The following is a 27,754-nucleotide window of genomic DNA, read 5'->3' on the forward strand; positions in this document are numbered from 1 at the left end:
GTTGATCAAAAATCTGTCTAATTCAGCCTTGCATATATTCAATGACCCAGCCTCCATTGTTCCCTGCAGAAGAGAATTCCAAAGATTCAAGACCCTCTGAGAAAAGAAATTCTGCCTCGTATCTGTCTTAACTTTTTTAATTACTTTAAACTGTGCCCGCTAGTTCTAGGATCCCCACTTCAGGAAATATCCACTCAGCATCTACCTTGATAAGCCCACTCAGAATCTTACATGTTTCAATAAAAGCACCAATAATTTTTCTGAACTCCAATGTGCTCAATCTCTCCTCATAAGAAAGCCCTTCCATCCCAAGAATCAGCCCAGCGAACTTTCTCTGAACTGCTTTCAACACAAGTATATCCCTCCATAAGTAAGGAGATTCCTCCATAAGTAAGGAGATCAAAACTCCACACAGTTTTCTAAGTGTAGTTGGCGCAAGACTTCCTTTTATATTCCATCACCCTCATAATAAAGGCCAACATTCAATATTTTTTCCTAATTACTTGCTGTACTTGCATGCCAACTTTTGCGATTCATATATGAGAACGCCCAGATCCCTCTATTCTGCAGCGTTCTCCAGCCTCTCATTTGAAATAATATTCTGCTTTTCAGGGGCTGGTTTAGCACAGTGGGCCTGTAAGGCAGAACCAGGCCAGCAGCGGGGGTTCAATTCCCATACTGGCCTGCCCGAACAGGTGCTGGAATGTGGCGACTAGGGACTTTTCACAATAACTTCATTGAAGCCTACTTGTGACAATAAGCGATTATTATTATTATTATTATTATTATTATTATTATTATTTTATTTCCTGCCATAGTGGACAACCTCTTGCCCACATTATGCTCCTGCCAAATTTTTGCCCACTCACTGAACCTACTAATAGTCCTTTGCGTACTTTTTGTATCCTCTTCACAACCTGTTCTACTACCTACCTTGTATCATTTACAAATTTCACTACAATATAGTCAGTCCTTTCAAGCAAGTCATTAATATTGATTGGAAATAGATGAGGTCCCAGCACGGAATCCTGCCGCACTCCACGACTTACAGATTGCCAGCCTGAAAATGCCCTATTTAAGGTGACTCCGTTTCTTGTTCCTGTCACTATTTAGGGTTTTAAAGAAATTCTTTAACAGACCGTGGGCATTGCTGGCTCAGCCAGCATTTTTATTCTCCATCAATGATTACACCTGAGAAAGTGGTGGTGAGCTGCTTCCTTGAACCGCTGCAGTAAATATGGTGTAGGTACACCCATGTGAGTGTGGCTGTGAGGGAGTTCCAGGATTTACCGAGCGACAGTGAAGGAATGGTGATATATTTCCAAGTCAGGATGGTGTGTAGCTTGGAGAACTTCCAGGTAGTGGCGTTCCCGTGTATTGCTTACCATAGTCCTTCGAGATGGTCAAGGTTGAGGGTTTTGAATATGCCCTTGATAAGTTTCTGCAGTGGAGTGTAGATGGCACAAACTGCATTCACTGTGTAGATGTGGTGGAGGGAGTGGGTGTTGTAAGTGATGGGTGGGGGTGCTCATGAAGCAGGCTGCTTTGTCCTGGATGGTTGAGCTTCTTCGTGTTCGAGCTGCACTCAACTGGGTAAGTGGAGAATATTCCATCACATTCCTGAATTGTGCTTTGTAGACAATGGACAGTCTTTGGGTAGTCAGAAGGCGAGTTACTTTCTGCTGAATTCCCAGTCTCTGACCTGCTCTGTAGCAACAGTATTTATGTGGCTGGTCGAGTTCAATTTCTGGCCAATGGTAACCCCTACTATTTGACAGTGGGGGATTCAGCAGTGCTAATACTATTGAACATCAAGGAGAACAAGGCTGGATTCTCTCCTTTTGGAGATGGTCATTGCTTGGAGCTTGTGTGGCGCAAATATTACTTGCCACTTATAAGCACAAGCGTAAATGTTGTCTAGATCTTGGGCATAGATTACTTCAGTATCTGAGGAGTCGCAAATGGCATTGACCATTCTGCAATCATCAGCTAACATCCCCACTTCTAATCTTATAACAAAAAGTTATTGATGAAGTAGCTGAAGATGATTGGGTCAAGGACTCTACCCTGAGGAACTCCCACAGTGATGTTTTGGGAGTGATGTGATTGAAGTCCAATAACCACAACCATCTTCCTTTGCGTTCGGTGTGATTCCAACCAATGGAGAGGTTTCCTTCGATTCCCATTGATTCCTACTTTGCTAGTGCTTCTTGATTCTACGCTGAGTCAATGCTGCCTTGATGTCAAGGAATGTCACTTCCATCTCAGGTTTGGGTTCAAGTTCTTTGGGTTCAAGCCCATGTTTGAACCAAAACCTTAATGAAGTTAGGAGTTGAGTGACCCTGAGTGACCCAAAATGAACGTCACTGAACAGATTATTGCTGAGTAAGTGCTGCTTGATAGTGCTGTTAATGACCCATACCATTACTTTATTGATAATAGAGATAGACTGATGGGATCATAATTGGATGGTTTGGATTTGTCCTGCTTTTTATGGACAGGACATAATATGGCAGTTTTCCACATTGCCAGGTAGATGCCAGTGTTGTAGCTGTACTGGAACACTTTGGCTCAGGGCGCACTAGTTCTCCCAACACCTTGAGCTCTTATCCTCTGCAATAACCTTTTATGTGTCACCTTATTAAATGCCTTTTGGAAATACAAATGCACCACATCTACTAGATTCCCCTTATCTAACCTCTTGTTACATAATTAAAGAACTCAAATACGTTTGTCAAACACAATTTCCCTTTCACAAAACCATGGTGAATCATTTTATGATTTATTACATTTTCCTGATGCAACCTTGTTAATAATTGATTCTAGCATTTTCTCAATGTCAGGTATTAGACTGACTGGCTTATAGTATCCTGTGTGCTGTCTAGCCCCCCCCCCCCCCCCCCCCACCCCCCCCCCCCCCCCCCCACCCCCTGCCCTTACTTGAATAATGTTAACATTGTGGCTTTCCAATCTGCTGGGACATTTCCAGAATCTAGAGAATTTAGTAAGGTTACAACCAGTGCATTCACAATCTCTGCAGCCAAGTCCTTTAAGAGGCAAGGATGCAGGTCTTCAGGTGCAGGGGTTTTGTTGGAGTTACTCCCATAATTTTTCCTCGTAATTTTCATCTTGTGATTGTGATTGCTTTAAGTTCCTCCATTCTCCCCTGCCTTCGGCTTTTCTACCATTATGGGGACACTTTTTGTGTCTTCTACTGTGAATCCTGTCTCAACACAATAATCTTTTACTCCCTTGCTAATCAAAAATCTATCTACCTCTGCCTTAAAGTTACTTAAAGAAAACTCTGCCTCAATCAGCTCTAGAGGAAGAGAGTTTCAAAGTCTCAAAACATGTTCTTCCTCATCTCTGTCTTAAGATGGCAATCTCTTATGTTTTAGCGGTGACCCTAGAACATAGAACATTACAGCGCAGTACAGGCCCTTCAGTCCTCGATGTTGCGCCGACCTGTGAAACCACTCTAAAGCCCATCTACACTATTCCCTTATCGTCCATATGTCTATCCAATAACCATTTGAATGCCCTTAGTGTTGGCGAGTCCACTACTGTTGCAGGCAAGGCATTCCACGCCCTTACTACTCTCTGAGTAAAGAACCTACCTGTGACATCTGTCCTATATCTATCTCCCCTCAATTTAATGCTATGTCCCCTCGTGCTAGACATCACCATCCGAGGAAAAAGGCTCTCACTGTCCACCCTATCCAATCCTCTGATCATCTTGTATGCCTCAATTAAGTCACCTCTTAACCTTCTTCTCTCGAACGAAAACAGCCTCAAGTCCCTCAGCCTTTCCTCATAAGATCTTCCCTCCATACATTCTGGTAAATCTCCTCTGCAACCTTTCCAATGCTTCCACATCCTTCCTATAAGGCGGCGACCAGAATTGCACGCAATACTCCAAATGCGGCCGCACCAGAGTTTTGTACAGCTGCAACATGACCTCATGGCTCCGAAACTCAATCCCTCTACCAATAAAAGCTAACACACCGTACGCCTTCTTAACAACCCTCTCAACCTGGGTGTCAACTTTCAGGGATCTATGTACATGGACACCGAGATCTCTCTGCTCATCCACACTGCCAAGAATCTTACCATTAGCCCAGTACTCTATCTTCCTGTTATCCCTTCCAAAATGAATCACCTCACACTTTTCTGCATTAAACTCCATTTGCCACCTCTCAGCCCAGCGCTGCAGCTTATCTATGTCCCTCTGTAACTTGTAACATCCTTCCACACTGTCCACAACTCCACCGACTTTAGTGTCATCTGCAAATTTACTCACCCATCCTTCTACGCCCTCCTCCAGGCCATTTATAAAAATGACAAACAGCAGTGGCCCCAAAACAGATCCTTGTGGTACACCACTAGTAACTGGACTCCAGTCTGAACATTTCCCATCAACCACCACCCTTTGTCTTCTTCCAGTTAGCCAATTTCTGATCCAAACTGCTAAATCACCCTGAATCCCATGCCTCTATTTTCTGCAGTAGCCTACCATGGGGAACCTTATCAAACGCTTTACTGAAATCCATATACACCACATCAACTACTTTACCCTTAACCACCTGTTTGGTCACCTTCTCAAAGAACTCAATAAGGTTTGTGAGGCACGACCTACCCTTCACAAAACCGTGTTGACTATCTCTAATCAAATTATTCCTTTCCAGATGATTATACATCCTATCTCTTATAAACCTTTCCAAGATTTTGCCCACAACAGAATCTAGTTCTAGATTTTCCTAAAAGAGGGAACATCCTTTCCACATCCACCTGCCAAGTCCCCTCAGGATCTTACAAGTTTCAATCAAGTCGCTTCTTACTCTTCTAAACTCCAGCAGATACAAGACTAGCCGGTTTAGCCTTTCCTCATAAGACATCCTGCCCATTCCATCTAGTAAACCTTCTCTGAATGCTTCCAAACCATTTACATCTTTCCTTAAATAAGGTCTTACAACACCAGGTTAAAGTCCAACAGGTTTGTTTCGATGTCACTAGCTTTCAGAGCGCTGCTCCTTCCTCAGGTGAATGAAGGTCTGTTCCAGAAACACATATATAGACAGATTCAAAGATGCCAAACAATGCTTGGAATGCGACCATTAGCAGGTGATTAAACCTTTACAGATCCAGAGATGGGGTAACCCCAGGTTAAAGAGGTGTGAATTGTGTCAAGCCAGGACAGTTGGTAGGATTTCGCAGGCCAGATGGTGGGGGATGAATGTAATGCAACATGAATCCCAGGTCCCGGTTAAGGCCGCACTCATGTGTGCGGAACTTGGCTATAAGTTTCTGTTCGGCGATTCGGCGTTGTCGCGCGTCCTGAAGGCCGCCTTGGAGAACACTTACCCGGAGATCAGAGGCTGAATGCCCTTGACTGCTGAAGTGTTCCCCGACTGGAAGGGAACATTCCTGCCTGGTGATTGTTGCGCGATGTCCGTTCATTCGTTGTCGCAGCGTCTGCATGGTCTCGCCAATGTACCACGCTTCGGGACATCCTTTCCTGCAGCGTATGAGGTAGACAACGTTGGCCGAGTCGCACGAGTATGTACCGCGTACCTGATGGGTGGTGTTCTCACGTGTAATAGTGGTATCCATGTCGATGATCTGGCACGTCTTGCAGAGATTGCCATGGCAGGGTTGTGTGGTGTCGTGGTCACTGTTCTGAAGACTGGGTAGTTTGCTGCAAACAATGGTTTGTTTGAGGTTGCGCGGTTGTTTGAAGGCAAGTAGTGGGGGTGTGGGGATGACCTTGGCAAGATGTTCATCGTCATCAATGACGTGTTGAAGGCTGTGAAGAAGATGACGTAGTTTCTCCGCTCCGGGGAAGTACTGGACGACGAAGGGTATTCTGTCGGTTGTGTCCCATGTTTGTCTTCTGAGGAGGTTGGTGCGGTTTTTCGCTGTGGCGCATTGGAACTGTCGATCGATGTGTCAAGTGTCATATCCCGTTCGTACGAGGGCATCTTTCAACGTCTGTAGATGTCTGTTACGCTCCTCCTCGTCTGACCAGATCCTGTGTATACGGAGCGCTTGTCCATAGGGGATGGCTTCTTTAATGTGTTTAGGGTGGAAGCTGGAGAAGTGGAGCATCGTGAGGTTATCCATGGGTTTGCGGTAAAGCGAAGTACTGAGGTGACCGTCCTTGATGGAGACGAGTGTGTCCAAGAATGCAACTGATTTTGGAGAGTAGTCCATGGTGAGTCTGATGGTTGGATGGAACCTGAGGAACCATTCACCTGAGGAAGGAGCAGCGCTCCGAAAGCTAGTGACATCGAAACCAACCTGTTGGACTATAACCTGGTGTTGTAAGACTTCGTACTGTGCTCACCCCAGTCCAACGCCGGCATCTCCACATCATGGCTTAAATAAGGAGACAGGGTACTTCAGATGTGGCCACCCCAATGCCATGTATGGCTGAAGCATAATCTCCCTACTTTTGTATTCAATTCACGTTGCAATAAATGATAACATTCTATTAGCTTTGCTAATTACTTGCTGCACCTGCTTACTCGCCTTTTGTGATTCATGCACTCGGGACACCCAGCCCCCTCTGCATCTCAAGAGCTCTGCAATCTCTCACCATTTAGATAATATGTTTATTTTTTATTCTTCCTGCTAAAATGGACAATCTCACATTTTCTCATATTTTACTCCATTTGCCGGATCTTTGCCCAGTCAGCTAACCTATTAATATGCTTTTGTAGCATCCTGATGCCTTCTTCAGAACTTATTTCCTGCCCATCTTTGTGTCATCAGACAAATTTGCCAATCATACCATCAGTCTCTTCATCCAAATCACTTATAGACCCTGTACCATCAGCTTTTATTTTGCACAAAACCCTTTGATATAAGACCATAGATTTAGGAGCAGAAGGACGCCATTCAGCCCAAATGGTCTGCTCTGCCATTCAATGAAATCATGACTGTTCTGATATGATCATCTTTAACTCCACTTTCCCACTTTATCCCCATAAACCTTGATTCCCTTCCTGATTAAAAATCTGTCTACCCAGCGTCTACAGCCCTCTGTGGTAAAGAATTTCATAGGTTCACAGCCCTCTGCGGGAAAAGAAACTCCTCCACATCTCCATTTTAGGTGGGCGACCCCTTAATCTGAGATTATGGCGTCTGGTCCTGGACTCTTCTTCAAGGGGAAACAGCGTCTTAGCATCTACCTTGTCAAGCCCCCTGAGAATCCTACATATCTCAATAAGGTTGCCTCTCTTTCTTCTAAACTTCAATGAGTAGAGGTCCAACTTATCTCTAAGTTGGTTGATTAACCTCTCCTCAAACGAAAATCCCTCCACACCTGAGATCAACCTATTAAACCTTCTTTGGACTGTTTGGGAAGATGGTGGGGTAGGGGGGATTACCATCGGCTCCTAAATTGGACCGAGCCCATCGGTCGCTAAGGCAGAAGCCCTGACCTCGGAAGCCACCAAGGGCGATCATCGTCAGCTTCCACTGGTACCAAGACAAGGAACGGGTCCTGAGGTAGACGAAGGTCCATGGAGACTCTGGATGGGAAGGACACACCATCAGGATATATCAGGACATGGGAGCAGAGCTGGCCAGAAGGCGTGTGCCATTCAACAAGGCCAAGGCTGCGTTTTATAGAAAGAATGTGCAATTTGGTGTCTTGTACGCCTCCTTTCTTCGGGTGACCTTTAAAAAGACAGACTATTACTTTGATGCGCTGGAGGAAGTGGATGAGTTTGTAAAGAAATATGGACTTGGGTCGAACTAATATGTGAATTGTTAGGAGCATTTGTATCTACTTATTGTGGGACTTTTGTATTGTGGATGAGGGGACGCTGTTGTTGCTGGGGATTTTTTCTGGGCAAGTTTGGAGTTTGTATATTTGGGCTTGTTTGTGGGATGGATGTTGGTTTTCTTTTTCCTTCTATCTTTTTATATTAAAGTTGGATGTAGGCAGGGGCTGGTTATTTATATGATTATTTTTCTGGTCTTACCCTTTGCAGGGATCACCTTGCTTGCTGTAAAGTTATTACCCAATTATTTTTTTCCAATTAAGGGGCAATTTTAGCGTGGCCGATCCACCTATCCTGCACATCTTTGGGTTGTGGGGGTGAAACCCACGCAGACATGGGGAGAATTTCTCCTGGCACCCACGCCTTCACTCTTGGATAGCGTATGACTCTGGCCAAGTTGGGTGACGGATGGATTCCAGATATATTTGGCTGGATCCTGTCAACAGAGCAAGCTTAGTTGGAGCAAGTAAAGAGAAAGTGGGAGGGTGAACTGGGTCCGGTGCTTGATGGAGGGGGTGGAGAGTGAGGCTCTTCACAAGGTCAACTCCACCTCTTCTTGTGCTAGGCTCAGCTTGATCCAGTTCAAGGTGTTGCAGTGGGCGCATTTGACCAGGGCCTGGATGAATGGTTTCTTCTCGGGGATAGAGGGTAGATGCGATTATTATGTTAGGGGACGCGCGAACCAAAACACATGTTTTGGTCTTGTCCTATAATTATAAGCTTCTGGGTCTCCCTTTTCAGCACCATATCAGGGATTCTGGGCATTCAGCTGGATCCATGTCCATGGGGGCTATTTTTGGTGTATGGGACTTGCCGGTGCTGCAGCCGGGGATGGTCGCCTCGTTAATAACCCAGAGGTGAGGTCCCCGACATCGCCCAGTGCCTCATCCTGGCTGAGTCATCTGATAGAATTTTAGTATCTTGAGAAGGTTAAGTGTACTGTGAAGGGGTCGGTGGAAGGGTTTTACTTGAGACGGCAGCCTTTCATCACCTTTTTCAGAGAATTGATCATCAGTTGCTGGTGGGTGTTTCGGTTTTTGTCAAGTTTTGTTTGTTTATGGGAGATTGGGGTTGGAAGGAGGGTTGTGGCTGGGTGTATTTTGCAAGCGTGTTTGTAATATGTTTTTGCTTTGTTATCATGAAAAACTTTTCTGAATAAAAATATTTTAAAGAAAAACAAGACCCATTGCAGAAACTCACCAAGGCTCCTGAAGGTGCACCTTCCAAACCTATAATCACTATCCTCTGGAAGGACAGGGACAGCAGATACACGGGAACACCACCATCTTCAAGTTCTCTCCAAGCCATGTGTCATCCTGACTGGAAATATATCGCCGCTCATTTACTGTCACTGGATCAAAATCCTGGAACTCCTTCCCTAACAGCATTGTGGGTGTACCTACACCAAACGTTCTGTAGTGGTTCAAGAAGGCAGCTCACCACCATCTACTCAAAGGCAATTAGGGTTTGCAATAAATACTGGCTGGGCTAGTGACTCACACATCCAAAGAATGAATTTTTAAAAATCACGACCGAGATGAGGGGTGCAAAGTTTTGATAGCTAAGTTTGCAGATGACACAAAGGTAGTTGGGAAAGTATGTTGTGAAGAGGATATAGATGGATACAGATCGATCGAGTGAGTTGGCAATTATCTGGCAGATGGAGTTTAATGAGGGAAAATGTGCAGTTGTTCACTTTGGCAGGAAGAATAAAAAAGCAGATTATTACTCAAACAGAAAACGACTGCAGAAGTCCGATGTACAGCGAGATCTCGGTGTTGTACAGGAATCACAAAAGATTAGTTTGCATGTATAGTAAATAATAAGGCTAATGGAATTATCTTTTATTATGAGAGGAGTTAAACATAACGGGATAGAGAATGCAAGAAAAACTCAGCAGATCTAGCAGAGTTAACATTTGAGTCCTTTGTCACTTCATCAGAACTGAAGGGAGGGAGAATGTGTTAGTGCTGTAACAGATTGCAACAAAAAGTAACAACTTTAAGAACAACAGACAGATGGCCCGTTGTCCATCCTTAGCCTGCTGCAATGCTCCAGTGAAACCTAGCGCATGTTGGAGGAGCAGCATCTCATTTTCCGGTTGGGCACGTTGCAGCCCTCGGGACTCAACGTTCAGTTCGGCAACTTTAGATTTTGATCTTTCTCCTCCATCTTAAACCCTTTTTTAAAAAAAAAATACCCCTTACATGTATTGCTTGAATGCAACTTCCCTGCCCCCCCACATTCCCTCCAAAAACAGGCCATTTGTTTTCTTAAAGTTGCTACTTTTTGTTGCGGTCTCTTTAGGCTCTAACACATTCTTCCTCCCTTGAGTTCCAGCGAAAGAGTGAAAGGACTTGAAACATTAACTCTGCTTTTTCTCCTAACAGATGCTGTCAGACCTGCTGAGTTTTTCCAGCATCCTCTGTTCTTGTTTCAGATTCCAGTATCCATAGCATTTTGATTATTGAAAAAGTAAGGATGCTATGATTGGTGACACCACGGGCAAAATTCTCCAGAAACGGTGCGATGTCTGCTGACTGGCGCCCAAAACGGCGCAAATCAGACGGGCATCACGCCGCCCCAAAGGTGCGGAATGCTCTGCATCTTTGGGGGCCGAGCCCCAACCTTGAGGGGCTAGGTCGGCGCCGGATGAATTTCCGCCCCGCCAGCTGGCGGAAAAGGCCTTTGGTGCCCCGCCAGCTGGCGCGGAAATGACATCTCCGGGCGACGCATGCGCGGGAGCGCCAGCGGCCGCTGACGGCATTCCCACGCATGTGCAGTGGAGAGAGTCTCTTCTGCCTCCGCCATGGTGGAGACCGTGGCGGAGGTGGAAGGGAAAGAGTGCCCCCACGGCACAGGCCCGCCCGCGGATCGGTGGGCCCCGTTCGCGGGCCAGGCCACCGTGGGGGCATCCCCTGGGGCCAGATCGCCATGCGCCCCCCCCAAGACCCCGGAGCCCGCCCGCGCCGCCTTGTCCCGCCGGTAAGGTAGGTGGTTTAATTTACGCCGGCGGGACAGGCATTTTAGCGGCGGGACTTCGGCCCATCCGGGCCGGAGAATCGCGCGGGGGGGGGGCCGCCAACCGGCACGGTGCGATTCCAGCCCCCGCCGAATCTCGGGTGCCGGAGACTTCGGCAACCGGCGGGGGCGGGATTCACACCAGCCCCCGGCGATTCTCCGACCCGGCGGGGGGTCGGAGAATCTCACCCCACATCTTGAATACTGTGTGAAGTTTTGTTCTTCTTATTTCAGGAAGGATATAAAGGCATTGGAGAAGGTTCAGGGGAGGTTTACTGGATTGAACAAGTTGTCTCAAGGAAAGGTTGGACAGACTGAGCTTGTTTCCCCTGGAGTTTAGAAGAGTGAGGGTGACTTGATTGAAGTGTATAAGATCTTGAACAGTCTTAACAAGGTGGATGTGGAAAAGATATTTCCTCTTTTGGATGAGTCCAGAACTGGGGGCATTTTTTAAAATCGGGTTCCCCTTTCAGGACAGAGGTGAGCAGAATTTTTTTTTCTTTCACAGGGTTGTGTGATTTTGAAACTCTGAGGTGGTGGAGATTGAGTCATTGAATATTTTAAAAACCGAAGTAGGGGGCGTCATTCTCCGACCCCCCAGAGGGTCGGAGAATGGTCGTTGGCCGCCGTGAATCCCGCCCCCGCCGGTTGCCGAAGTCTCCGAAGGGAGAAAAGTCGGCGGGGCGTTAATGTCGCCGCTGCCGTCGGAGAATGTCACGGGTCTGCGCAAGGCAGCCGATTTTCGGCCTGCCGATATTCTCCCTTCCGGATGGGCCGAAGTCCCGTCGACGTGATGACCGTTCACGTCGACGTAAATTAAACCTTTTCATCGGCGTGACCCTGTGCTCCAGGTTCACGCCGACCAGCGTGGAGGTGAGTGACGGCCTGGGGAGTTGGCTCTGGGCAGGCGATGGCATGGCCGCAGTCTGAATGCGTGAGGAGAGGTGTGTCTCTGGTTGTGTGTGTGTGTGTGTGCGGCGGGGGTGGGGGGGGGGGGGTGGTTAGAGTGGGCTGGGCTCCGGGGGAGTGCCGGGAGGGGGTCCGTGCCGGGGAGGGGGTTGGGGGGGGTCCGTGTCGGGGAGGGGGATCGGGGGTCCGTGCCGGGGTGGAGGTTGGGGGGGGGTCCGTGCCGGGGTGGAGGTTGGGGGCCGTGCCGGGGTGGAGGTTGGGGGGGTCCGTGCCGGGGAGGGGGATGGGTGGAGGTTGGGGGTGTCCGTGCCGGGGAGGGGGATGGGGGGGGTCCGTGCCGGGGAGGGGGATGGGAGGGGGATGGGGAGGGGGATGGGGGGGGTCCGTGCCGGGGAGGGGGATGGGGAGGGGGATGGGGGGGGGTCCGTGCCGGGGAGGGGGATAGGGGGGGTCCGTGCCGGGGTGGAGGTTGGGGGGGTGGGGTCCGTGCCGGGTTGGGGGGGGGTCCGTGCCGGGGTGGAGGTTGGGGGGGGGGGGGGTCCGTGCCGGGGTGGAGGTTGGGGGGGGTGTCCGTGCTGGGGTGGAGGTTGCGGGGGGGGGGTCCGTGCCGGAGTGGAGGTTGGGGGTGGGTCCGTGCCAGGGTGGAGGTTGGGGGGGGGGGTCCGTGCCGGGGAGGGGGATGCGAGGGCAAGTGAGTTGGTCCACCTGGCCAAGTGCCAGCCTCCAACAGTTGGACCCATGCGGTCCATGCCACCTGGCTGGGGGGAGGAGGGGATATGGGCAATGATGACATGTCGCCGTTCCCCCCCCCCCCCCCCCCCAGGCCGTCATGTTTTCCGATCATCCAGCGATGTTGGCCGCCGTGGCGGCAGCCGCTAATGCCTATGTTGCCCTGGATGAGGAGGAGGAGGAGGAGGAGCGTGCCAGAGAGGCGGCGCAGGCTGCCGCAGAGGGACAGGCGGCAGCCGCCCAGGCTGGAGGGACACCTGACCGACAGGACGAGGAGGGGGAGGAGGACGTCATGGCCCCACGGCAACGGAGGCACCCGAGGGCGCCCCGTATGTACCGGCCCCCGGCAGTCATACCAGGACCTCACGGACCGGGAATGCAGGAGGAGACTCCGGATGAGGCGGGAAACCGTGGCACACATCTGCCACCTGCTGGCACACCTGTCACCGCGTGGCACTGGCGGGGGACACCCTCTCCCCGTGTCCGTCAAGGTTACGGTGGCCCTGAACTTTTATTCAACGGGGTCATTCCATGCACCGAGTGGGGACCTGTCCGGCATATCGCAGACATCGGTGCATCCGGGCAGTGACAGATGCCCTATATGCCATGGCGCACCGCTACATCCGCTTCCCCGTGGACCGGGCCAACCAAGATGCCCGGGCCGTGGGCTTCTCTGCCGTGGCCGGGTTCCCCATGTTCCAGGGCGCGATCGATGGGATGCACGTCGCCGTGCGGCCACCTGCAAATATCAGGGTCGTGTTCACCAATAGGAAGGGGACCTATTCGATGAACACCGCATGATGATCCTGCACGTCTGCGCCCGTTACCCAGGCAGTGTACACGACTCATACGTGTTGTCGCGGTCATCCATCCCCGGCATGTACGAGGGACGCCATCCCCGGCTGAGGAGCTGGTTGCTGGGCGACAGGGGCTACCCATTGCGATCGTGGCTGATAACGCCTATACGGAGGCCACGCAATGAGGCGGAGAACCGCTACAATGATGCCCATGTAGCGACAAGGGGAGTGATAGAGAGGTGCTTCGGCTTGCTGAAGATGCGTTTCAGGTGCCTGGACCTCTCTGGGGGCGCCCTCCAGTATCGGTCAGATAGGGTCGGCCGCATCATTGTGGTGTGCTGCGTCCTGCACAACATAGCCCAGCAGAGGGGCGATGTGCCGCAGGCAGAGGAGGGCGGAGTGGAGGAGCAGCAGGAAGAGGCGCAGTCCTCCCCAGATGAGGGGGATGGGGGTAATGGTCAGGGCAGACTGGGTAGACACAGGTGGGTGGCTGTCCACCGTTACCGGCTGGCCCAGCGGGCACGGGACAGACTGATAGCCGCCCGCATCACTGACTAGATGGGCGTGGGAATCGGGTAGTATGGCCACAGACCGCACACCATGGCAACAGCCGACCACCCACACCCCCCACCCACCCAGCACCCTCACCCCCCTCCCCAACCCCACCCACCACACCCGCATGCACACCACCCCCCATTGCCGATCCACCTGCGGCACAACGGGCCGGGCTCACACAGTTGCGGGTGGACGCGTGTCTATTGCAGGCCATGGAGGATATGACAACCCGCCCTGCGGTGAGCTCCTGGCTCTACATCATTGGACTATGTCTGACCCATGGCCACAGTACCACCATCCACCCGGACCATCCCTGCATGCGGCTGTGACACTGCAGCGCACTGTCCCGTCCTCTGCCCGGGGGATGTTGATGGCGGCCCAGGGGGAAGGGGGCAGACTCACCTTGGGCTGAGGTAAGACCACCCCTCACACACACACTTGCGCTCAACGTACATGACACCCCCGCACGCTTTGGACAGAACACAAAGGCAGCTTCTGTAGGTGTAACATTGACTTTAATAACCAAAGGAGTTCATGCACGTGCCCTAGCCCCTAAAAGTCATCTGTGCCCTGCACCCGTGCCAACTTTACGGGCCCTTTGATTACGTCTACGTGATTCCTCAGACGGTACAGCAGAACTGGAGGTGGACTCCTGTGATTCCTGCCCTCTGACACTGGATCCCTTTGGCGGCCGTTTCCTGGGGCGTCCTGGCCTAGATGGGCCAGGCTGCGGCCCGGGCGACTGGGTTGGCGAGCTACCAGCCTGTCCTGCCCGTTGCCCACCCGATGCACCTGGGACGGAAGGGGGGGAGTCCGAGGTGTCGCGGTGTACCGGGACCTCCCCTACAGGGGGAGCCGGGACGGACCACACCACCTCCTCCTCCCTCGGGGTGCCCGATGTCCCCCAGGCCTCTACATGGGTGGGGGATGCAAACGGACTGGCCATCCGACGCCCCCCCCGACATCTGGCGCCACCAGTCCTGGAGGCCCGTGCTGGTATCGACAGGGGCCTGCAGGTTTGCAGCCATGGAGCCCAGGGGGTTGGCAAACCCTGTCTGTGACAGTGCGACACCGGCTCGCACATGGCCACTGGCGCCGATGCCCTCAGCGATGGCCTGCAGAGACTGGGCCATGGCCTGCTGAGACTGGGCCATGGCCTGCAGAGACTGGGCTATGGCGTTGAGCGCCCCTGCCATCTGGCACTGGCACTGGCTCATGGCCTCCTGTGAGAGGGCAGCCATGTCCTGGGCCACAGACGCCGCCTGCACGGAAAGCCCCAGGCCTCGCAAACCGTTCCCCATGTCTGACACCGTCGCACCCATTGCCTCCACCGCGGACGCCACCCGTGCGGTGTCGGCCTGGGTGGCACGCATGACCGGGACCACTCCCAGCTCCTGAACACGGGTGGACTCCCAGCTTGGGCTGGGCTGCCCTCCGACCGCCCGACCCCTCTGCTGCTCCTACCTCCATCTGCTGTACCGGGACGGCTGTGTTGTGTGCACCAGTGAGTGTACCAGACGCCTCATCACTAAAGTGCCCAACCGAGGTGAGTGTTTCTGCGATGGTGGAGGGTGTTAGTGACAGCAGTGGCGTTGTGTCGTGCTCTTCGTCCCACTCTGAGTCCATGGCACTTTGGGGTGGGGGTTCGTCTCCACCCATCCACTCGGAGTCACTGTCCGGTATTTCGTCTTCCTGGGTAGGGCTGTCCAGGGTAGTGGTGTCCCGGGTAGTGGTTTCCCGGGTAGTGGTGTCCCGGGTAGTAGTGTCCTGGGTAGTGGTGTCCTGGCTCGGATGTGATGGGGGCCTGTGGCTGCCCCCCTCGTCGCTGGGTGGTCGCTCCCGCACGTGACGGGGGTGTCGTCTCCCTGTTGCTCCAGGTCTCTCCGTCTCCCGTGGTGTGCGAGGGGCATCCTGCAGGCGTTGCATGCTGGAGGGTCCGGGTCTCTCCGTCTCCCGTGGCCTCCGAGGGGCATCCTGCGGGCGTCGCATGCTGGAGGGTGTGGGTCTCTCCGTCTCCCGTGGTGTGCGAGGGGCATCCTGCGGGCGTCGCATGCTGGAGGGTCCGGGTCTCTCCGTCTCCCGTGGCCTCCGAGGGGCATCCTGCGGGCGTCGCATGCTGGAGGGTCCGTGTCTCTCCGTCTCCCGTGGCCTCCGAGGGGCATCCTGCGGGCGGTCTGCATCTGCGGGGATGGGTGCCTGGACGTTTGGTCCTGCGATACACAATGAAGCATGCATGGTTAGACATCAGGCAGTGATCAGGTGAGATGGGGGAGGGGGATATAGGGGAGGGGGGATATGGGGACGGGCTGTCGGTGGCTCACTTGCTACTACGCCCCCAACCTCTGCATCAGCAACCTCCCGGTCCTCAGGACCGCCAGTCAGTTCCAGGGCCCTTTCCTCGTGTTCGGTCAGTGGCCTCTCATCAGCGGGGCCTCCTCCAGTCCTCACATGCTCTCTATTGTTGTGTGCGCGCTTATCCTGTGGGGGGTGGGGTGGCAGGGGTAAAAGGCAACACTGTTAGGCAGGTATATGAATGCACGCCATCGGTTGCGCGTGCATTGCAGAGGTTAAGGTTAGGGCTGGATTCACTTGGGGATATGGGGGATATGGGGGAGGGGTGGATATGGGGGAGGGGGGGATATGGGGGAAGGGGGGGTATGGGGGAAGGGGGGATATGGAGGAGGGGGGATATTGGGGGAGGGGGGATATTGGGGGAGGGGGGATTTGGGGGGAGGGGGGGATTTGGGGGAAGGGGGGATATGGGGGAGGAGGGGATTTGGGTGAAGGGGGGATATGCGGGAGGGGGGGATTTGGGGGAGGGGGGATATGGGGGAGGGGGGATATGGGGAGGCTCACCCTGCCTGCTCTGACGAGGTCGTTCACCTTCCTGTGGCACTGGGTGCCTGTCCGTGGTGTCAGGGCCGCAGCGGTGACGGCCTCTGCCACTTCCCTCCACAGACGCCGGCAGTGGCGTGGGGCAACTCTGCGGCCGTGCCCGGGATACAGGGCGTCCCTCCTCTGCTCCACCGCGTCCAGGAGCGCCTCCACATCCCGTGACTCGAACCTCGGGGCTGAGCGGCGGCCAGCCATCCATTCGGGTGTTCCGGTTGGGTGTTCCGGTCGAGTGGGGGGAGCAGCGCGGCCTTATGAGCCGTCACGCCGTGCGGCGTGTATGACGCTGCACGGCGTGAACCACTGCGTAAGCGCGGATCCCGTTACGTCGCTGCTAGCCCATTTCGGGCCGGAGACTTTCGACCCATTTTTCCGACGTGACGCAAGTCGGATTTGCGCCGTTTTTTGCGCCGATCGGCGGACTTTCCGCCGATAACGGAGAATTTCGCCCAGGTAGTCTCAAAGAATAAAGAAAAGTACAGCACAGGAACAGGTCCTTCGGCCCTCCAAGCCTCTACTGATTAAGTCAAAGTCTCGTTAGGCAAGGCAGTCAAAGGCTATTGGAAATGCAGAATTTGAAACACAAACAGATCAACTAATGATCTTATTAAATGGCAGAACAGACTCGAAGGGGCTGAATGGCTTCTGCTCTTATTTTGTATGTTCATACATACTGCAGGTGGCAGGACACTGATTTCAGCAGCCTGCCCACCCATATTTGAATAGATAACCAAGTGTCAATTAAGCTTGTTACCAAGTCAATTAACCCAGATAATACACTGGTCGTACCATCAAACGGTTGGTTTAGGTAGGGAGGGCAGCCCAATTTTTAAAACAATAATCTTTCCAAAGGGCGTGAAGGAAGGGGAGGTTCTATCTTTATGGCTTGCACTTATTTATTGGAGGCGGCCCCCAAAGATGGAACCCTCCTTTTTTTCCAACTCATCTGCAGTGCTAAATCCACCCGTCCACACCCCATTCTACGTTTAATTTGCTTCTTGGAGGTGGGGGAGTGGGGTGTAAGCGGTCAGGACCCCCAACCCACCCTACTGTATTCAGCCTCCTGTATCTCTATTGGCTATCAATAATTTTTATTTTTTATTTGTGTTATTCAATTCATCTATCCTGTTACACATTCTGCTTACATTGCTTCCAGTCACACCTTTCCATCCCTGACCATGGATCAAATCTGTTGAAGTACCTAGCTTAAGGGGTTTGACTGCCTCCTGGGATAAATTGTCTAGGTAATGTTCCCTCTTCCTGATGTATCGCAGTGTCCAGACTTCAGACTCTAGGTCATCAACTCTGAGCCAAAGTTCCTTGAGTTGCAGATACTTACTGTGGATTTGGTTGCCATGTATTCACTCGTTCCCACATGCTGCCATGCTACATCCGTAACACACCACCTACTCTGTCATCGTCATTTTGCTCTTATTTAACTAATTAGATTTCACGTTTGGGAAATCATTTAACAATTACCTTTGGCAATATTATGGAGTTTAACTAATTACACTATAGATTTAATATAATACTTATATCTTTCTAGTAACAATATAAGCTACTGGCCAGTTTAGAAGGTGTAAAAGCTTAAACTTGACCATTCGCCGACCTGCACTCTAATTAATGCCTCCAGGCTCAGCTCTCCAGTCTCGCTTCTCTGTTTTGTAAAAGGGCAGACATCACCTCCCCACTCACCGCACTGAATTCCTAGGTTTAAGCACTTGGTCTCTTATACTCAGACTCCAGTTGCCACCTTTGTGCGGCTTATTTTGTGTGCTTGTATTTGTACTAACTTAGATTCCAGAGAGCTGAGTCAGCCACTGCTGCTAGGGAACCAATTTTAACTAAGTAGCTGATAAACTAACTGCAGCTGTCTCCAGCAACAGGCTTGTTTAACATTGGCCATGACTGAAAAATATTTACAATTTACTGTTATAGTTAATTTAAATGCTAAATGCAAATTTGACTTAGATTTTATAAAGAGATCAACTTTTAAATCCCTCACTTACCAAATTCCTGGATTTAAGAACTCAGTCTCACTACACTCAGTCTCCAGCTACCACCTTTGTGCAAATTTGTGTTACAGAGATGGGATTGGGAAAGACCGTGGAAAGATTTATATATGAGATGTTGGAGGTCTGGGAGGATAACAGTGATGGGTAAGCTGAGCTTGATGCAGACACAAAAGGTCTGGATGAGCTTATGGGGCAATGTGGCAAGACCCTGACTGTCTTACTACATAATTATATATCAAATCTGAATCTACACAGATCGTGGTGGTTGAATTGTACCATTTAATTAATCACACAATGTAAGATATAACGGCTTTGATAGATTTTTAGGAAACATGAAAATGTACTACATGCTAGATTTTTGTCAGTTTTACTATCCAACTACATATCTTAATGCAAATATGCTGTCATGGATGTATTAAGTCTACACCACTTACTGGACATGATATTGTTAAGCAGAGGCAACAGTTGTACATTTAATACCCTTTGGATAATAACTTTAAAAAGAGCCTTTTTCCTGCATAAGATCTTTCCATTAACTGGCTTTTAACTTCTTGCCATATGTAATATATACATGGATAATATATAGAAACCTCCAAATGAATGCAGTACAGCCTGTTGCTTACCATTTCAGAGTTCCTCAGTGTCACCATCAGCCAGTTTCAGAGCTGCAGAGAAGCACAGAAACTCAAATGACTACTCCACAGATAGTAAGAAGCAAAAGACTGATGATAAGGATTTAGCAAACCGTTACGTGAGTAACAATCAAATTGATGGCATCATATATTTTTTATTTAGTTGTGATCAACCTTGAATTATTTTCAATTGTTTGTTTGTAAATTATACCCCCCCCCCCCCCCCCCCACTCCCCGGCGGCTGTATTTTTTATGAATTCCATTTTTGCAGCTTTTCAAAACATTTGCTTAAATGGGGAAGAAGACAAAACAAGGCAAAGTTCTTTTACTCCAGTAATAGGGTTATTTCAATCGTCTTTCTCGTAATAGATTTTGCCTTTTCAAATGTGAGGAGTTGTGTGCTGAATTATTAATATGAGAAGAAACGAGTGATCATTAGTGTCAGCATTGCCTAGGAAAATGCAAAAACATTCTCCAAGTGTGCCACTTTCTTTCAAAGTCACATTATGGCTCTGTGAGGCATTAGATCAGGAGTGTTGAGCTGCTAGCCACATACTTCTTGTCAGACTATTGTTCCGTATTTGATCTATAAATGCCTGCATCCCAAAACAGTGAGATGGCGAAAGAGTGACTACTATAATGCAAAATGAAAAAGCATAGTTAATGCAGACATAACCCCTTTTGCTGGATTGCTGTGTAATCTTGTGTATTCAATTTCAAGCACTTATTGGAAACATGGATTGTAGGCCCAGTTTACTCAGATGTAAAATGAAGCTCCTCTAATAATGTACCGTGACACAACTTGAACCTCTGAGGAACATTCCACACCACAAATAGGTGTAGTACTTTTTCCATTTTGCTGTTTCGTCATGGGGGCCCAAAGGACCCGGGATGGGTTTGAGACTGGTTGTAAGAATCCTACCAAAGTGAAATACTAGTGTTTAACCTGTGCTTTTAATTTCTCACTCTCTATAAGCTTTCTGTTTTGTATTAGAAGTCAGGTATGGCCAGAATGAGACTGTTGCATCACAAATTACACTGCTCTGAAATGTCTGCTGTTATGTTAACTAATTCTTAACCTTACATAGGTTGATAACTCGATCATAATAACATATTTAAACAATGTGTATTCATCAGATCTTATAAAATGTATTAATTATTTATATGCATATTTAGGATAGCGATGGAGAGAAGAGTGATGACAATTTGGTCGTGGATGTTTCCAATGAGGTTTGTAGTGGTTTTTCAAGAATGTTGAATGCAACTATTTTCTTGGTGCTGGCATTTATGAGTTTTCCATTAATATTGTGCCACCATTTTTCTTGGCTCATTGTGGCTCGTTGTTTTTTTTCATCAAGCATTAGTTTAAGCTCTTCAAATCTAATTAACTTAATTAAATGGCTATCAAAATAGAAATCTGACATGAAATGGCCTCGAAGTGAAAATATGATAATCTAAAATGTTTTGGGAAATTTCAATGCAGGTTTGAAAACTGAACTTTGTGTGAGCCACCATAAAATGTCTATGTATTGTTTGTGTTTATATAGGGTGCCAGACTTGCAGTCCCAGGGTACCACCCTGCCCAAAGGGCAAGCAACCGGGGGCCTCTAAACCGCTGGAAGATCCCCACGAGTGTTCTTCCGTCTGGTCCCCGTTCCTGGGTACCTCAGAAAACTGCATATTAGAATGAGACGAGCTGTCTCGCTCTGATATACAGATTTGCAAAAGGTGATCCCGCTCACACTGGGCGAGATTTACATTGCAATGTCTCGTGAGATTGCGTTAGATCTCGCGAGGCGTTGCGAACCAGGTAGATCTCGGGAACGGGGCTTCCTAGCTTTTGTCGGCCATGTTGCGCCATGGCGGACTGCTTTTCAGGCACTGTGTGGCCATTGGATCAGGCCCTATGTTCTCTATCCGGAGTTGAATTGCAACCAGTTTACGATCCCCCTGGGAGCGCAAACCAGTAAGCAATTCAGTGTTTACTTTATGCATGGCGTGGAAAACAATGGGTTCCCAGGGAATCCCGGTATCAGGTCATCATCTTGAGCGAGTGGCCCGATAGCGAGGTCCAGCGACTGACAACCCTCCCACCCCTACAACACAAATCGACCCCAAAACCCCCCCACAAACCGACGCCAAAATGCTCCCAGGGGCATCGCAAATCGGCACCAAACCCTAGTCCCCCCACCCCGCAAATCGGCCTAAACCCCTCCTCCCTACACTGCAAGCCAGGCCCTCACACTCCCGGATTGCCTGGGTGCCCCCCCTACACACAAGTACATGGGGGACCCCACCCCCAGGGACCCTTCCACAGGGACATGGGAGTTTCACCACTTAGGCCGCTGAACCGTGAAGGCAGATGAATGAGTCAGAGCTGTAGATGGTTTGTAGAAGCTGTCAATCATAGACCACTACGAGAAAGCTACAAATGACTTGCAGCTAATGGATCTGTGGGAACCAGACGCAGGTCACAGCTGTTCTCCTTCCAGGAGCTTCAAGGTAAGTGTTACAGCTGTAATTCCTCTCTCTGCCCTGGCTGGATTGCTCCCGAGCTTCAAGACAGGAGTCTCTTTTCTGGAGGGGTCTCTTTGGTTAGGGGGTCCCTGTGGGGCATCCCGGAATGGAGAACCCCGTCCTATATGTCCCATTCTTCTAAACGCCAATGAGTACAGGCCCAACTTACTCAACCTCTCAAAGAACAAAGAAAATTACAGCACCGGAACAGGTCCTCCGGCCCTTCAAGCCTGTGCTGATCATGATGCCCTAACTAAAAGTAAAACCTTCTGGCCTTATCCATATCCACGTGGAGGGGATCTCCATATTAGAGAGGTCCCTGGGGGTGGGGGAAAGTCGGGTCAGCCCATGTACTTGGGTGTAGGGGGGTCCCTCTATTTCCTCCCTATTCATGTACCCATCCAGATGCCTCTTAAATGTTGCTAATGTGCCTGCTTCCACACATCCTCTGGCAGCACGTTCCAGGCACCCACCACTCTCTGCGTGAAAACCCTACCCTACACATCTCTCTTCTTTCCCCCTCTGACCTTGAACCCGTGCCCCCTTGTAATTGACATTTCCACTCTTGGAAAAAGCCTCTGACTATCTACCCTGTCTATGCCTCTCATAAGTTTGTAGACTTCTATCAGGTCTCCCCTCAGCCTCTGTCTTTCCAGTGAAAACAATCCTAGTTTATTCAACCTCTCCTCATAGCCAACACCCTCGAGACCAGGCAACATTCTGGCGAACCTTCTTTGCACTCTCTCCAAAGCTTCTATGTCCTTCTGATAATGTGGTGACCAGATCTGCACGCAATACTCCAAATGCGGCCTCACCAAGATTTTATACAGCTGCAACATGATTTCCCAACTCCTGTACTCAATGCCCCGGCTGATGAAGCGGCTGATGAAGGCATGCATGCCATGCCTTCTTAATCACCGTGGTCACCTGTGTTGCCACTTTTAGGGAACTGTGAACCTGCACGCCCAGATCCCTCTGTATGTTAATGTTCCAAAGGGTTCTGCCATTTACAGTATAATTCATGCCTAGGTTTGATCCTCCAAAATGCATCACCTCGCATTTGTCCGGATTAAACTCCATCTGCCATTTCTGTGCCTAAGTCTCCAATCTATCTGCATCCTGTTCTATCCTCTGAAAATCCTCGGCACTGTCAGCAATTCCTCCAATCTTCGTGTCATCCGCAAACTTACTAATCAGACCACCCACATTTTCCTCCAGATCATTTATATATATATATTAAAAACAACAGAGGTCTCAGCTCCGATCCCTGCAGAATGCCACTAGATACAGATCTCCATTCTGAAAAACATCCTTCCACTGCTACTCTCTGTCTTCTATAACCAAGCCAGTTCTGTATCCATCCAGCCAGCCCACCTCGAATCTCATGTGATTTTAGTTTTTGTACCAGTCTGCCATGTGGGACCTTTTCAAATGCCTTACTAAAGTCCATATAAACCACATCCACAGCCCTTCCCTCATCAATTTGTTTTGTCATCTCTTCAAAAAACGTAATCAAGTTGGTGAGACATGACCTCCCCCGTACAAAACCGTGCTGCCTGTCACTAACTCCAAATGTACATATATCCTGTCCCTCAGTATATTTTCCAAAAGCTTCCCCACCACTGATATCATACTTATTGGCTTATAATTTGCTGGATTATCCCTGCTTTCATTCATAAACAAGGGAATAAGATTGGCTATTCTCCAGTCCTCTGGAATCTCACCTGTGGTCAAAGAGGATGCGAAATATCTGTTAATGCCCCAGCTATTTCTCCCCTTGCCTCCTGCAATAACCTCGGATAGATCCCATCTGGCTCCAGGGACTTGTCTACCTTAATGCAATTTAGGATACTCAACACTTCCTCCTTTGATATATTGACGTTCTCAAGATCGTTCACACACATATCCCTGACCTCAACATCCGTCATGTCCTTCTCCCTGGTGAATACTGATACAAAGTACTCACTAAGGATTTCACCCATTTCTTTTGGTTCCACACTTAACTTCCCCCCATTGTCCTTGAGTGGGCTACTCTTTCTCTTGCTACCTTCTTGATCCTAATATATGCATAAAAAGCCTTGGGACTCTCCTTGACCATGTTTGTGAAAGCCATTTCATGGTCCCTTTTAGTCCCCCTAATTCCACGTTTAAGTTCCTTCCTACTTTCACTGTACTCCTCGAGGGATTTGTCGTATTTTTAGATGCCTAGCCTTATCGTATGTTTCCTTTTTCCTTTTTACTGAGCTTACATTTTCCTTGTCAACCATGATTCCCGAATCCTGACATTTCTATTCTTCATTTTTGCGAGGACATGCTTGTCCTGCACTTCAATCAGTAGTAGTGAGGAAGGCACTGGAGGCCCAGGCAGTAGTGAGGAAGGCGCTGAACGAACTATACACAGTAATAAACAACTATGAAACAGAACACCCGGAGGCCTTGTTCATCGTGGCCGGAGACTTCAACAAGGCCAACCTCAAGAGTGTACTGCCAAAATTCCACCAGCACATCTCCTGTCCCACCAGGGGCGACAACACTCTTGACCACTGCTACTCAAAAATCAAGGGCGCCGACCGTTCCATCCCCCGACCGCACTTTGGGAAATCAGACCATAAGGCGGTGCTCCTTCTCCCGGCATACAAGCAGAAACTGAAGCGGGAGAATCCAGCTAAGAAGGTTGTGCAGTGCTGGTCCGAGGAGACAGAAGAGCTCTTATGTGACTGCTTAGAGACAGTGGACTGGTCCATATTTAAGAACTCAGCGACCAACTTAAATGAGTATGCCACCACCGTCACAGACTTCATCAGCAAATGTGTGGACGACTGCGTGCCAAAGAACGCAGTACGTACATTCCCCAACCGGAAACCATGGCTCAATCGCGAGATTGGCTCCCTACTGAAGGACAGATCTGAGGCGTTCAAGGCAGACGACCCTGACCTATACAAGAAATCCAGGTACGACCTCCGCAAAGCCACCCGGAATGCCAAGAGAGAATTGGGGGCAGCACGGTAGCATTGTGGATAGCACAAATGCTTCACAGCTCCAGGGTCCCAGGTTCGATTCCAGCTTGGGTCACTGTCTGTACGGAGTCTGCACATCCTCCCCGTGTGTGCGTGCGTTTCCTCCGGGTGCTCCGGTTTCCTCCCACAGTCCAAAGATGTGCGGGTTAGGTGGATTGGCAATGCTAAATTGCCCATAGTGTCCAAAATTGCCCTTAGTGTTGGGTGGATTATGGGGATAGGGTGGAGGTGTGGACCTTGGGTAGGGTGCTCTTTCCAAGAGCCGGTGCAGACTCGATGGGCCGAATGGCCTCCTTCTGCACTGAAAATTCTATGATTCTATGAATATCAAACCAAGCTAGAGTCACAGACAGACTCTCGGCGGTTGTGGCAAGGACTAAACAACATAACGGGCTACAAAGCGAAGCCGAACAGTATCTCTGGCAGCAGCGCACCCCTCCCCGATGAACTCAATGCATTCTATGCTCGGTTCGAGCAGGTAACCAACAACCCACTGGCGAGTGCCCCAGCAGCCCATAATTCACCCATACCCACCATCACAGGTTCCGAAGTCAGATTGGCCTTCCTGAAAGTGAACCCTCGGAAGGCGACGGGCCCAGACGGGATCCCTGATCGTGCACTCAGAGCCTGCGCGGACCAGCTGGCAGAGGTATTCACGGACATCTTTAACCTGTCCCTACTCCACTCCGAGGTCCCCACCTGTTTCAAGAAGACCACCATCATACCGATACCAAAGAAGAACCAGGCAACGTGCCTCAATGACTACCGACCAGTGGCCCTGACTTCAGTCGTACTGAAGTGCTTCGAGAGGTTGATCATGAAGCGCATCACTTCCATACTCCCAGAACGCCTTGATCCACTGCAATTCGCATACCGCTGCAACCGGTCCATATCAGACACCATTTCCCTGGCCCTACACTCATCCCGAGAGCATCTCGAAAACAAGGACTCCTACATTAGACGCCTATTTATTGACTACAGCTCCGCCTTCAACACCATAATCCCAGCCAAGCTCATATCAAAGCTCCAAAACCTAGGACTTGGCTCCCCACTCTGCAACTGGATCCTCGATTTTCTGACCAACAGACCACAATCAGTAAGAATGAACAACAACACCTCCTCCACAATAGTCCTCAACACCGGCGCCCCGCAAGGCTGCGTACCTAGCCCCCTACTCTACTCATGAACACACACGACTGCGTGGCAAAACTTGGTTCCAACTCCATCTACAAGTTTGCTGACGATACGACCATCGTGGGCTGGATCTCGAATAACGATGAGTCCGAATACAGGAGGGAGATAGAGAACCTAGGGGAGTGGTGTAGCGACAACAATCTCTCCCTCAATGCCAGCAAAACTAAAGAGCTGGTAATTGGCTTCAGGAAGCAAAATACTGTACACACCCCTGTCAGCATCAACGGGGCCGAGGTGGAGATAGTTAGCAGTTTCAAATTCCTAGGGGTGCACATCTCCAAAAATCTGTCCTGGTCCACCCACGTCGACGCTACCACCAAGAAAGCACAACAGCGCCTATACTTCCTCAGGAAACTAAGGAAATTCGGCATGTCCACATTGACTCTTACCAACTTTTATAGATGCACCATAGAAAGCATCCTATCAGGCTGCATCACAGCCTGGTATGGCAACTGCTCGGCCCAGGACCGCAAGAAACTTCAGAGAGTCATGAACACCGCCCAGTCCATCACACAAACCTGCCTCCCATCCATTGACTCCATCTACACCTCCCGCTGCCTGGGGAAAGCGGGCAATATAATCAAAGATCCCTCCCACCCGGCTTACTCACTCTTCCAACTTCTTCCATCGGGCAGGAGATACAGAAGTCTGAGAACACGCACGAACAGACTCAAAAACAGCTTCTGCCCCACTGTCACCAGACTCCTAAATGACCCTCTTATGGACTGATTTCATTAACACTACACCCTGTATGCTTCATCTGATGCCAGTGCTTTTGTAGTTACATTGTATATGTTGTATTGCCCTATTATGTATTTTCTTTTATTCCCTTTTCTTATCATGTACTTAATGATCTGTTAAGCTGCTCGCAGAAAAATACTTTTCACTGTACCTCGGTACACGGGACAATAAACAAATCCAATCCAATCAACTGGCCTTTTTAAAAACCTCCCAAATGTCAGACGTGGATTTGCCTTCAAATAGCTGTTCCCATCCTTATTCTCTAGTTCCTGTCTAATTTGGATGTAATTGGCCGTCACCCAATTAAGCACCTTCACCCAATTAAGCACCTTCACCCACAGGCCACTCTTATACTTATCCATGACTATTCGAAATCTTATGGAATTATTGTCACTAAGCCCAAAATGCTCCCCCACTGAAACATCTGGCTCATTCCCGAATACCGAGTTTAGCATGGCCCCTCCCAGGTTGGATTGTCAACATACTGTATCAAAAGGGCCTCCTGGACACATCTAACAAATTGCTCTCCATCCGAGCCCCTGGCTGTAAGGGGTTCTCTGTCAACATAGGGAAGTTAAAATCGCCCATCACAACTACCTTGCTCTTTTCAGTATCTGACAACACAACTGCTCCTCTGTCTCCTGCGTGCTGTTGGGAGGTCTAGAGTACACTCCCAACATTATGATTTCACCCTTCGTATTCCTGAGCTCCACCCATAATGCCTCACTGCAAGATGCCTCCAATGTGTCCTCCCTCAACACAGCTGTGATCTGCTCTCTCATCAACAATGCAACTCCCCCACCTCTTTTGTTTCCCCTTCTGTTCCATCTAAAACAATGATATTCCGGAATGTTAAGTTGCCAGTTTTGTTCCTCCTTCAACCATGTCTCCGTAATTGCAATTACACTCCAGACTTAGTCCCACTGAGCCCCGTGGCTTCCCTTTACC

General features: G+C 49.8%; 1 protein-coding gene across 10 annotated transcripts in view; it reads left to right on the forward strand.

Moving 5' to 3' along the window:
• The window catches only part of LOC140429529 (transducin-like enhancer protein 4), a 327,809-nt gene that overhangs the window by 254,186 nt on the left and 45,869 nt on the right, over positions 1-27,754 (forward strand). For all 10 annotated transcript variants that reach the window (XM_072516642.1, XM_072516640.1, XM_072516641.1 and 7 more), the window contains 2 exons: positions 19,337-19,456; positions 20,514-20,567. In XM_072516642.1, coding sequence (XP_072372743.1) covers positions 19,337-19,456; positions 20,514-20,567 — 174 coding nt within the window. The remainder of the gene's footprint in view (positions 1-19,336; positions 19,457-20,513; positions 20,568-27,754) is intronic.

The sequence above is a fragment of the Scyliorhinus torazame genome, chromosome 9, assembly GCF_047496885.1.
Source record: "Scyliorhinus torazame isolate Kashiwa2021f chromosome 9, sScyTor2.1, whole genome shotgun sequence".
Taxonomy (NCBI): domain Eukaryota; kingdom Metazoa; phylum Chordata; class Chondrichthyes; order Carcharhiniformes; family Scyliorhinidae; genus Scyliorhinus; species Scyliorhinus torazame.